This window comes from Kogia breviceps, chromosome 15 (genome assembly GCF_026419965.1).
Source record: "Kogia breviceps isolate mKogBre1 chromosome 15, mKogBre1 haplotype 1, whole genome shotgun sequence".
Taxonomy (NCBI): domain Eukaryota; kingdom Metazoa; phylum Chordata; class Mammalia; order Artiodactyla; family Physeteridae; genus Kogia; species Kogia breviceps.
Genome location: NC_081324.1, coordinates 79,199,835 through 79,211,919, shown reverse-complemented (window position 1 = coordinate 79,211,919; position 12,085 = coordinate 79,199,835). Strand labels below are relative to the sequence as shown.

The window sequence follows — 12,085 nt, the reverse complement described above, 5'->3', positions numbered from 1 at the left end:
TGGAACCATGATCTGTGGAAAGTATTGTTTCATGTAAATCACTGAGTGTATTGTTTATATTTTGAATAGTGTTTTTTCAAATTATTTGTGTAAGAAAATTATAACTTTATCAGATAAAACTTAGAATATGCCCCAACACAGCTATTTTATTGAATCACTTTATCAGGTGAATTTTGTTGTTAATTTGCAACTTGAGTTTTGTACATTATGTTTGGCAGGATGGCTCCAGAGGTGATCTTAGCTATGGATGAAGGACAGTATGATGGGAAAGTTGATATTTGGTCACTTGGGATCACTTGTATTGAAATGGGTGAGTGAAGAGTTGTTTTCATTGTACTTTTGAGAATCACTCCATATTATGATTGTTAATTCATTTATCCAGTGATTATTTAATGAGTTAACTGTTATATATGTGCTAGGCAATGTGAATTTACTATATTTTTTTCTATGCTTTGGTATAACATCATAAGATTGCTTTTCTCTGCTATATTAAGTTAAGAAAAAGAGTTTGGGGGCTTCCCTGGTGGCACAGTGGTTGAGAGTCTGCCTGCCGATGCAGGGGACACGGGTTTGTGCCCCGATCCGGGAAGATCCCACATGCCGCGGAGAGGCTAGGCCTGTGAGCCATGGCCACTGAGCCTGTGCGTCCGGAGCCTGTGCTCCGCAACGAGAGAGGCCACAGCAGTGAGAGGCCCGCGTACCACAAAAACAAAACAAAACTGACCTATATAGAGAGCAACCACAGAGAAAACTTCATATTAGGGGATACCCCCAGCTTTAAAGTTGTCTTCCAAATATTGTTGCAGTTATCTAAAATTGTCTAACATACCACAGAATCTCAATCCTCTGGTTGCATATTTTGAATTTAGTATAACCTAAAGTTACCGTTATCCAGTGGTATACTGGTAATTTTAACCAGTGACCCCCCTGGGGGGCGAGGGGAAGCATTTTGTAGCATTTGCCAAATTCTGTGGTGTAAGTATCCCCACCATAGCCAATTTCACGTTATCAGTTTGAATCACTAAATGTAGAGTTGGAGAAAGATATGCACAGCTAACCTTCCAAAGCTAGTGTGAGCTGGCTCCAGCACAACAGTGCCTTTATTTAGATTTTTTATTTAAAATATATATAAATATGTCTAGATTTTAAAAATCCATTTAAAAAATTTCTTTGTCGAGCTTTTAAATTTGTTTGATTTCTTCTATATTGTTTAATATAGGGTTTTTTTTGTTTAATTTCTTCTATATTGTTATCCAAATTCTCAGAGTATAGTTTTCTCTTTCCCTAAAATGTTTGGCCTACAGAGATGACTTGGGATATGTTTGTATTGCATTTCCAGTTGCTTCATTGACCTCTTCCAACAAAGAAACATATGATAAAGATACACAATTTGTCTTTTTTTTTTAATACTAAAGAGATGTTAGTGAAGAAAAAAAAACAGTTCAAGGAGGAAACAGAATATTTACTTAATTTTTAAAAATAAGTAACATTCATGTGTTTTGTAAATCAAAAAATATAAAAAGATAGGCAGTGAAAGGATTTCTTCTACCCCTGGCCCTATTCATACAATTCCTTCCCCACCCCTGTGAACACACACAGGGAACCTCTGTTATTAATTTCTTGTATATCCTTCCAGAGTTTCTTTACAAATATGTATCTTTTTATATATATTATATATATGTATATATGCATTTATTTATTGTGTGTGTGTATTTATAATATATAACCTTCCATATCCACGGCTTCCATATCCATGGATTCAACCAACTGCACATCGAAAATATTTAGGAAAAAATAAATTCTGGAAAGTTCCACAAAGCAAAACTTGCATTTGCCATTCTTTGGGCAGCTATTTACATTGTATTTAAAACTATTTACATGGCATTTACATTGTATCAGGTATTATAAGTAATCTAGAGGTGATTATATGGGAGGATATGATTAGGTTATATGCAAAAACTATGGCATTTTATATAAGGGATTAAGCATCCACAAATTTTGTATTCTGGGGCAGGCTGGGGCAGTCCTGGAACCAGTCCCCCACAGTTACTGAGGGATGACTCTAGAAATATGTATATACGTTTACTATATTCCCTTTTATCCCTAAATTAACATATACAGTTGGTTCTATACTTTGATTTTTCACTTAATACCATCTTGGAGCACTGTTTTATATTAGTAACTTAGACACTTTTTCATTTTTTACTGGCATTGTTATTCCATTATATGGATATACCATAGTTTATTTGACTGGTCCTCTATTAATGGATATTGAGGTGGTAGATTTCTTTTTTAGTTTCTGATATTGTGTTATTCTGTTTCATACAGAAAAAATTCATCTTATTAACACTGATTTCGGGGGGCACTCAGCAGAAATATTCACATACTTTAAAAAGGATTCGTGACAAACTTCCAGAAATATTTTGTAGAATTTGACAAGGTAGCCCTAAAATTCATAGGGCCAAAACCAGTCAAGACAATTCTGAAGAAATAGAATTTGGACAGAAGAGTCACTATACCACAATCCAAACCATAATAAATCAGTATGGTCAATAGAACAGACTAGAATACTTAGAAACAGACTCATCTATAAGTCATATTTTGGTAATAGACAAAAAAGACATTAAAGATCAGTGGTGAAAGGATGGCCTCTTTGATTAATAATATAAGACAATTTTTTAGTTATATGATAAAAGCCAAAATTAAATTTCTAGCAAATGCCATACACAAAAATAAATTCCAGATTTTAGTTAAATACTCAAAAGTAAAATTTTAAAACTTTTAGGAAAAGATCCTTTATGCCTCAGTTTCCTTACCTATAATATAGAGATAACAATCCCATGAAGTAAGTGCTATTATAATGAAGATTAAAGAATTAATGAATATAAAATACTTAAAACCTGGCCTGGCATGTAATAAGCACTATGTAAGTATAATTAATATTATATTATTCTAGGAGTATACCTTTATGAGTTTAGGGAAGAATTTTTCTAAACAATATTTTTAAAATAATGGCAAATATGATAACTTTTAGTACTTTAAAATATAAAGCTATATAAAACACAAAAATTAAAAGGTAAGCGTAGATTGATAGAAAGTAGTTGAAACATATCTACCCAACAGAGTATTGGCCCAGAATTTATAAAGAACTTTCACAATTTCTTTACCAGAAAGAAAAAGATAAACAGTAGAAAAATGGGCATGAATATGATCAAGCAATTAACATTGAAAAGAAAAACGAAATGGACAGCAAACATCAGAAGATACTCTGCATCATTAGTAATCAAGGAAATGCAAGTTAAAACTATTGCACATCAGGGCTTCCCTGGTGGCGCAGTGGTTGAGAGTCCGCCTGCCGATGCAGGGGACACGGGTTCGTGCCCTGGTCCGGGAAGATCCCACATGCCGCAGAGCGGCTGGGCCCGTGAGCCACGGCCGCTGAGCCTGCGCGTCTGGAGCACAAAAAAACTATTGCACATCAGACTGGTAAAAAATTTTTAAAGTCGAAGGTTAATAAATTTGGAGAAGCTGCTAAAGAAACAGGAACTCTCATACACTATTTTTTTAATTTATTTTATTTTATTTTATTTTTATTTTTGGCTGTGTTGGGTCTTCGTTGCTGCACGCAGGCCTCCTCCAGTCGCGGCAAGCGGGGGCCACCCCTTGCTGCGGTGTGCGGGCCTCCCATTGCAGCAGCCTCTCCCATTGCAGAGCACAGGCTCCAGGTGCACGGGCTTCAGTAGTTGCAGCCCGCGGGCTGCAGAGCAGAAGCTCAGCAGCTGTGGCGCATGGGCCCAGCCACTCCGCGGCATGTGGGATCCTCCCGGACCAGGGCTCAAACCTGTGTCACCTGCATTGGCAGGCAGACTCTCAACCACTGTGCCACAAGGGAAGCCCTCATACACTATTGATAAGAATGTAAATTGGTATAAACATTTTGGAGGGCAAGTTGGCAGCATCTGGTAATAGGAATGTAAATTGGTATAACCACTTTGGAGGGCAAGCAACATCTGGTAAGGATGATGAGGAGTGTCAGTGACTCAACATTTCACTTCTAAGTATACACTTCAGAAATTTTTTGCACGTACACTGGAAAATGTGTGAGGCTGTAGCCTTGTTTGTAGAAGCAAGAAATGGTGGAAACAACCAAATTCTTACGATGAGCTGGATCTATCTACATGTATCATCATGGATAAATCTCAAATCATAACATTGAATAGTTAATGAACAAAGTCACAGGAGTTTAGGTACAGTACGATGCCAATTATGAAAGCTTTATAAACAATTTTATATATTATTTATGAGCATATATATACTAATAAAACAGCATAAATGTAAGAGATACCATCTCAGAATAGTAACCTCTGGAGGCCAGAAGAGGAATAGTTACATCTTACTTTTTTTTAGTGGAAAATATCTGAAACAAATATGACAAAATAATGTTAAATATAAGCAGTAGGTGCCTGTTATAATACTATGCAAATTTTTATGTATTTCAAATATCAAATAATTTAACTTTCTTAAAATTAGAAATAAATGTACATTCCTTTGGTTTGAAAAAAAACTATTCTCTGTGTAGCATGGAGTTAGCAATTAGACACCCTGGATTTGAATCTTGGCTTTATCAGCACTTAGCTGGCAGGACAGTTATGTGTGGCTGCACATAACACCAGCAGGCATTCTCATAGTCTAGGATGTGAATGACACCTTCTGGGGTTGTATAACATGTTGATTCTGACGATGAGACCTTGGACAATTTTCTAAACTTCCCTAAGCCTCAATTTTCTCATCTAAATGAAAATAACAATACATATATCATAGGTAATGTCGGACTTCAATGAGATAACATATGTAAAGTGTTTAACATAGTGCTTGGCATGTATCAGTGCTCAAAACAGCTGATTGCATTCATATGTAGGATTATTCCTATTTTTGTCATTTATATTCTAAAGTGAACCAAAATTTTACTTGCAACACTGCAACTATAATAGCAACTCCTCAGTTACAACACTTTAAAGGGATGTCCCCCAAGTTGAACCTTACAACTAATTAGTGCCCACCCATTGTTTCAGCAAGTTTTTTTCTTACCAAAATCTTTCTAAAATATAACATGGATTCTGCCCTTTCCAACCGAATTAAATACAGCAAACAACACACACCCTTTTATGATGATTCAGGATTGTCATCACATCAGTTTTTGTACTATGTAGATGTAGTAATGACTCGAGTTTCAAACAGCAGTCGACATTGGCAAAATAGGTGCAGATCCCAGGAGGTACCTTAGTATTTCCTCTCTTGAGGCAGGAGAGGAAATGTGCTTAATTTCTGATTTTATCATTTTATAAAAAGGAATTGAAATATATATAACAACATGCTCTCTATATCAGCCTAACTTTGATTGCCTTTTATAAAATGATTTACTGAATCAAAGAACAGAGTAGCCTTCTCCCAAATTGTCTTATCCTCCACAACAGCTAGTCCTTCAAATTGATAGATGGTAGTATTAAATTATGCCTAAGAGCACAGACTCTATAGTAAGATAAATTTGAGTTCTAATTCCAGCTCTGCCATTTTTTAGTTGTATGACTTTGGTCAAGTTATTTTAACTGTCTATGAAATTTGCATAATAAGATCCCCTACCTTATGGGGATTGTCTAGATTAAATGAAAATGTGGACTTAAAGTGCTTATTATTATATCTGGTATATAGTATGTGTTCAGTAAATGTTAGGCATCATCAGCATAATCCTAGTATATATCATATCTCATCAAATTTTTCATTTACATTTTAACATCTCTTTAAACTGGGAGGTATTTTACAGGCAACAGCATTTTATGATTATAATTGGCAGCATTTTGTTCTAAGTTATACATAAAATAGTGGTACATCTTAAATTGCGTTGCATCTTATCGTCAATGACATCTTAGATTTAGAGAAAGATGGTAGTACATGCTCAGTTAATATTCATAAAATAAAATTGTTACCAAGGACATTTAAATTCTCAGCAGTTATTCAAACTTTATTATACTTGTAATGTAATAAACCATACAAGTACCTCTTTGACAGCTTTACTGTACATCTCTATTTCCTTGGCCTTAATCTTGTTAATGGACACATTAAAAAAGGATTTTTTTTTACATGAAAGATGATTAAACTGCTGCATATATAAACCTAAGCAATGATTTTTCTAAGTTTTCTGTATGTTTCAGGTTTAATGAAATTCCAGGTACAGACAGTATACTTTAAATTTTACTTTTAATGTTGAAATTACAGTGAAAGTTGTAGATAGTGCCTGAATAATGTGTTGTCCCCTTTCCGTATGATACCTCTTCTATAGCAGTGTATATATATTTTTTAAACATCTTTATTGGAGTATAATTGCTTTACAATGGTGTGTTAGTTTCTGCTGTATAACAAAGTGAATCAGCTATACGCATACGTATATCCCCATATCCCCTCCCTCTTGCGTCTCCCTCGCACCCCCCTATCCCACCCCTCTAGGTGGACACAGAGCACCGAGCTGATCTCCCTGGGCTATGCGGCTGCTTCCCACTAGCTATCTGTTTTACATTTAGTAGTGTATATATGTCAATGCCACTCTCTCACTTCATCCCAGTTTACCCTTCCCCTTCCCCTTCCCCATGTCCTCAAGTCCATTCTCTACATCTGCATCTCTATCCTGTCCTGCCCCTAGGTTCTTCAGAACCTTTTTTTTTTTTTTTAGATTCCATATATATGTTATAACAGTGTATATTTTTTTAAAATCCCCTAATCTGTACATTGAATCACTGAGGTGTCATCAGAAAGCAGGAAGATGATAATACTGCTGGCACCCTCTCTCTTTCCTGGATCAAACTCGAAGGTCCCTAAGTAGTTAAACCTGCTTTATAAATTATCTTTTGATAAATTGATATCCCACTGAAAAACCTAGGTAAATTCATGCATCCTTGGAAGCTTCTTGGACATTGAAATTGTCCAGTCACCAGATATTTTATTTTTTGAGACTATTTCAAGAGAAGTTACTCTGACACTCTTCTGTTTAAGCTGTAGACCCTTAGTTCACCAGCACAGACCATGGTAGACGCTGGCAAATGGTTCATCAGCATTGACAGGGAATTGACTGTTCAGAAATGCATTTTCCAAGGGAAAAAAAGAAAAAAACATACAGAACATAAATGTTGTTTCATAATTTCTCTGCCTGGAATTTTCTTCTTCCTCATTATTGCCACTCACTGTTGGTGTTAATGAATGTTGTGATGGCTGTTGAGAGGACAGGGGTATACTTAGTCTTATAAAGCTTCTTCTTCCTTTTTTTTTTTTCATATTGAAATACCAGTACTATCTATTATAAAATGCACAGAATAATTGAAGAGGCACTGAGGTCTAGTGAAAAGACAAGTCTTGGAGTCTTATAGGACAGGGTTGAAATCCCAATTTAGCCACTTACTGTGTGGCTTCGTTTCATTATTTAGACTAGCTTACCCCAGTTCCTTCTGTTGGGAAATTGAAGTAATAATGCTTATTTTGCCAAGCTGTTGTGAGAATTATGAATAACATACCATATGTAACATACCTAAAATGAATGCCTGACATGTAATAGGAACTCAGTAAGTGGTAGCAATTATTACTATTATTATTACGGTTGTCAACCATATTTGTTTATAAGAAATCTGCCTTTTCATGAAGTGTTTATCCAAAGATGGGGTACTCTCTGATCTTCTTTATGAAAATAAAGCTCAGTCTAGGTGCTCTAATTTAGCATGAGCTTCGCCAAGCAGAGCAGTGTCCAAAGGCTTCTCTGAACCTTGATCTCATAAAACATACATGGAGCATTCAGAAAAACTTGATCATTATTTTTAAATTAAGTAAATCACTGGTTTTTTTCTTTTAATTTAGTTAATTCAGCTTTTTTATGCTTTCACCTTTTTTCCTTTCTTTGGAGGTAAAATGGCTTACATATCACAAGGTAGCTTCAAAGCACTTCTGGTTCCTGTTCTGTTGCTTATCTAGAAGCTTCTATGCAGACTATTATATTCTACAGTAAAGGCCGACAAGCTTTCAGCTAAGGACCAGATAATAAGTGCTTTAATCCTTTTAAGTCATATAATCTCTGTCATGACTACTCAACCCTGCTGTTGTAGCATGAAAGCAGCCATAGACGACACATTAATGAATGGACATGGCTGTGTTCCAATAAAACTTTAAAAAAACAAGCTTCTAGGTGAATTTGGCCCACGGGCCATAGTTTCCCAACCCTTGCTCCATAGTATGCTGACTTAGCAATGAACCCTGTCACTATGGCTCAGAAGATTTATGTAGTACATCTAGCAAAGGACTTGAAGATAGGTGAGGCCACCTGAAACTGATATTTAGCAAATGCTTTTCAGACCGTAGAGCTGTGTACTATGTTTGGAATGCCTTTTTTCATGTGATTCTCTACTAGAGCTATTCCACCCATAGTGTGGCTGGCTGCCTTCCTGTCTTCTTCACAACAGAGTATCTGCCACTCACAGACCTCACGTTCCTGCTCCAAATCCGCTACTGCCTTTCTTATTACTGTTGAATTGGGTTTTGTTGTTGTTTTTGTTCCTTCATCCTCCCCTTTCTAAATTTCTATTTTCTTCTTTCTCTAGCTCCCCTTCCCTGCTGTTTCTCCTGTGCAACTTTGTGTTCTTCTAAGCAGCTCGAATTGTATACTTTTTGCCAATGAATGGGAGGGTTCCTATCCTTCTAATAGTGAATGAAGCCATCACATAGTATCTTGATGTAAGCCCCAAGACTTAGTCATTCCTCAGTCATTTTTGTGACTTCTTGCTGCACAAAGATTCTTTGTTTGTTGACAGATTTTCTTCTTTGCCTTAATTTGCCTTACCTTCATTTACTTATCTAATAGGTATTTTGGGGCCACCCAAAATATATACCAGGTGCTGTGCTCAGCAGTGGGAATGCAAAGATGAGCATAGTAGACATTGTTCCTCATGAAGTTTGGCAAACAGAACATACATTAAGTAAAGAATTACGTAAATAATTAGTTATGGTTGTGATAGGTGGTAGAAAGCTAAAATATAATTTGCAGTGACAGAATCTAATGGGACACCTAGTCTTGAGAGGTCAGAGAAGGCTTCCCTGAGGAAATGATTGTATGCATATAATAAGCCTTGAATAAATATTTATTAAATTAATGCAGAAATGCCACTATATTTAAGGTGAAACCTGAAGGATTGGGAAGAATTAACCAGGTAAAGTTTAGGCAGCAAAAGTGATAGGGGAGTCCAGACAGAGAAAGCAACATGTGTGAAAGGCTCTGAGCTTGGTTCTTTCAGTGAAGCAACAGATGCATGAGAAGAGGGGGGAAACATTGATTCTCAGAATGAAGTGCTGGAGGTAGCCAGGGTCATGTTAGGAAAGACCAGGAAACTATGTTTAAAGATCTAGACTTTGTCCTAAAAATCATGGGAATGCATTGATGGTAACATGATGAGTTCCTACTTCCACATGGTTCCAGTATATGAAGTTGTCAGAAGGCCATGCTCTAGAAACTTTCTAGAATCTACCTCCTGATCAATAAAATAAACCTGAGCCTTTTTTTTTATCTTCTACATTTGAAACAGGTGTAAAATCCCTTTGTCCTCACTGCAGCTTTCACATTTCTACTTGTAAACAGTTCATGTCCCTATAATAGTGGTATCCATTTGGTGAGTGTAAAGTATCCTGTTGAGAAGTTAATAAACAATATTTGTGGAATCAGAGACTGTCACATTTCAAAAGTATCAGAGATCATTTAGTCAGGACTATAAGGGGCCCCACCAGAGTATCACTGATAAATAAGTATAGTTGCCTTCTGCTGGAACTCTGCTAATAGCTTAAAGTTCACTGTTCTCAGCATTATTCATTGTGGGTTTTGGGATGGTTTTTGGTTTTGCTTTGCTTTAGCACTCTGCCTTTTCACAAGTTCTTCCTTCTATGAGTAAAAGTGTCTTCCCTGTTACTTTTTGTTCCCTGCCCTTAGTTCTTGTTATGTTTCTTAGAATTGCATAGAATAAGCTGAAGTCACCTTTTTAAAAGTGGTTAAGAGGAGAATCTTTACTTAAAAACCAAGGTGCTCTGATGAAACCTGAGATCAGATTATGAATTTTAAAGTGATACTATATAAAGAATCCATTAGGATAAACATGGTAGAATGAGATAGTGACTTATCTTCTGTGACATAATAACTACTAAATAGCATAAAATAAACTGTACTCAGAACTAGAACCTTGTTTCTTTCCTTTGGTCAACAAATGGAGCACCTAATATTTGAATAATATCTTATTACATATGCCAGAGAATAAATAAAAGAATAAGAGTATTAGGGATATAAGGTCTTGCTCTTAGAGCTCATGATTTCTTTTGAGAGAAAAGATTTGTATGTTTATATAAATGCAATAGGAGAGCACATGCCAAGTGGGCAGTCTACTAAAAGACAGCAATAGAAATTCCAAACATGAGATCATGGTGGGCTGGGATGGAGTAAATCTTCTACTAAGAAGTATCTGATTCACTGAGTTTCTCCTTAGAAGGGGGTGGACAAAGCCATTTATCCTCCTTTTCCTACCTCCTTTTTACCCTCTACCCCAACTTGTACCAGTTCATTGGCCTGGGTGTGCCTTCAAATGGTGTTTATTGAATTGAATTACTTTATCTCCCATACTGTGTTAGTGACATTTAAAATGTTCCATTCCATAATTATCCCTTTTTTTCATTCTGCTTCTCTGCTTTCTGATTTTTTTTCAATGAATACATATTTTTTATTTCAACTAAAACACACACACACACACGAAGATGTTCATATCTATTGTGAGAAAACTGAGTCCAGCCTTTTGAAGATACATGTGAAAAATAAGAAAAAATTTTTTATTCTCTTGAAGTAGGTTCTGTTAGGAGTTTTTCCAGTATACTTCAAGATGACCAGCAGCTTCTTCTGAATGGCTCTCCTGAGCGACCTTAGAGATTAAAATAAGTGGATTATGTGGCATGAGGATAATAACGAGCTATTGATTTAGTAGGAAAGCTTTGCTCATAGTTCCTTATTTCTCTATCTGCCTGATGCCTTTCAAGAACTGCTTTATCGTGTTTCTTTTCTTTCAGCGGAACGGAAGCCCCCTCTTTTCAACATGAATGCAATGAGTGCCTTATATCACATTGCCCAGAACGACTCCCCCACATTACAGTCTAAGGAATGGTAAGACTGAGCTGTTGCTTTAAATTTCTAAGAGAAATCACCATATGTATTTGGCACTTTCATTAAATTACACTTTAAATATCTGACCTAGGAAGCATTTCATTCCTTCATTGTATGTTGTGATAACTGACACTGATGCTTTATAAGCCTGAACTTTCTACACACACACACACACACACACATACACTATATTTCTACCTTCACTATGGCTTCTACTGTGTTCTTAATGTGTGTAGGAATTGAAATTCTACCAGGTACATGCCCTGCTACCTTCCTAACCAGTCTAGTCTCTTAAGTCATGATGGTTTTGTATCCATCACCTCAGTCTTATCACTTCCCAGCAAGGATAAAGTATCCTCTCTGATGTCATTATTTTTCTAGTTGTCATTTTGTTTCTTTACTATATGTATATTTAAATGTGTTGAGACAGAACATATACTATCTATTCAGAAGATATATTGTTCCTTGCTGAAAATTATGACATTTTGCTAACTATTGGGGTCACAGAGTTATAGAAAAAGGCCAATGTCAAAGAAGAGTAGACAAAATGGAATTTTCAAGAGAGAAAGTGTTTTCATCCAGAAAGCATATTCCTAGGTTCTCTGTCCCTTATGCTTCAAGTTTCACTACCTGGTTATAGGTTGTGGGTGATGGAAGAGTTACCAATTGGTCATGAAGAACATAGGCTTAAGACTTACGAGAGTTGTTATCTTTGGAGAGAAAAATGTATATAAAACAGTTGTATATAAATATAGTATTTTTCATTCTATGATACAACGATTTGACCTTGCCTATATAATAAGGTATGTGTATATGTTGACTAACTTGAAGCTGTCCACATTCATTATCCAAAAGAATAATTTT

The 12,085-nt window shown here is 35.9% G+C and overlaps 1 protein-coding gene across 2 annotated transcripts in view; it reads left to right on the top strand.

Annotated features, from left to right (window-relative positions):
- Positions 1 to 12,085, top strand: part of TAOK3 (TAO kinase 3) — a 182,772-nt gene that overhangs the window by 119,551 nt on the left and 51,136 nt on the right. For both annotated transcript variants that reach the window (XM_059041075.2, XM_067015109.1), the window contains exons 9-10: positions 219 to 310; positions 11,128 to 11,221. In XM_059041075.2, coding sequence (XP_058897058.1) covers positions 219 to 310; positions 11,128 to 11,221 — 186 coding nt within the window. The remainder of the gene's footprint in view (positions 1 to 218; positions 311 to 11,127; positions 11,222 to 12,085) is intronic.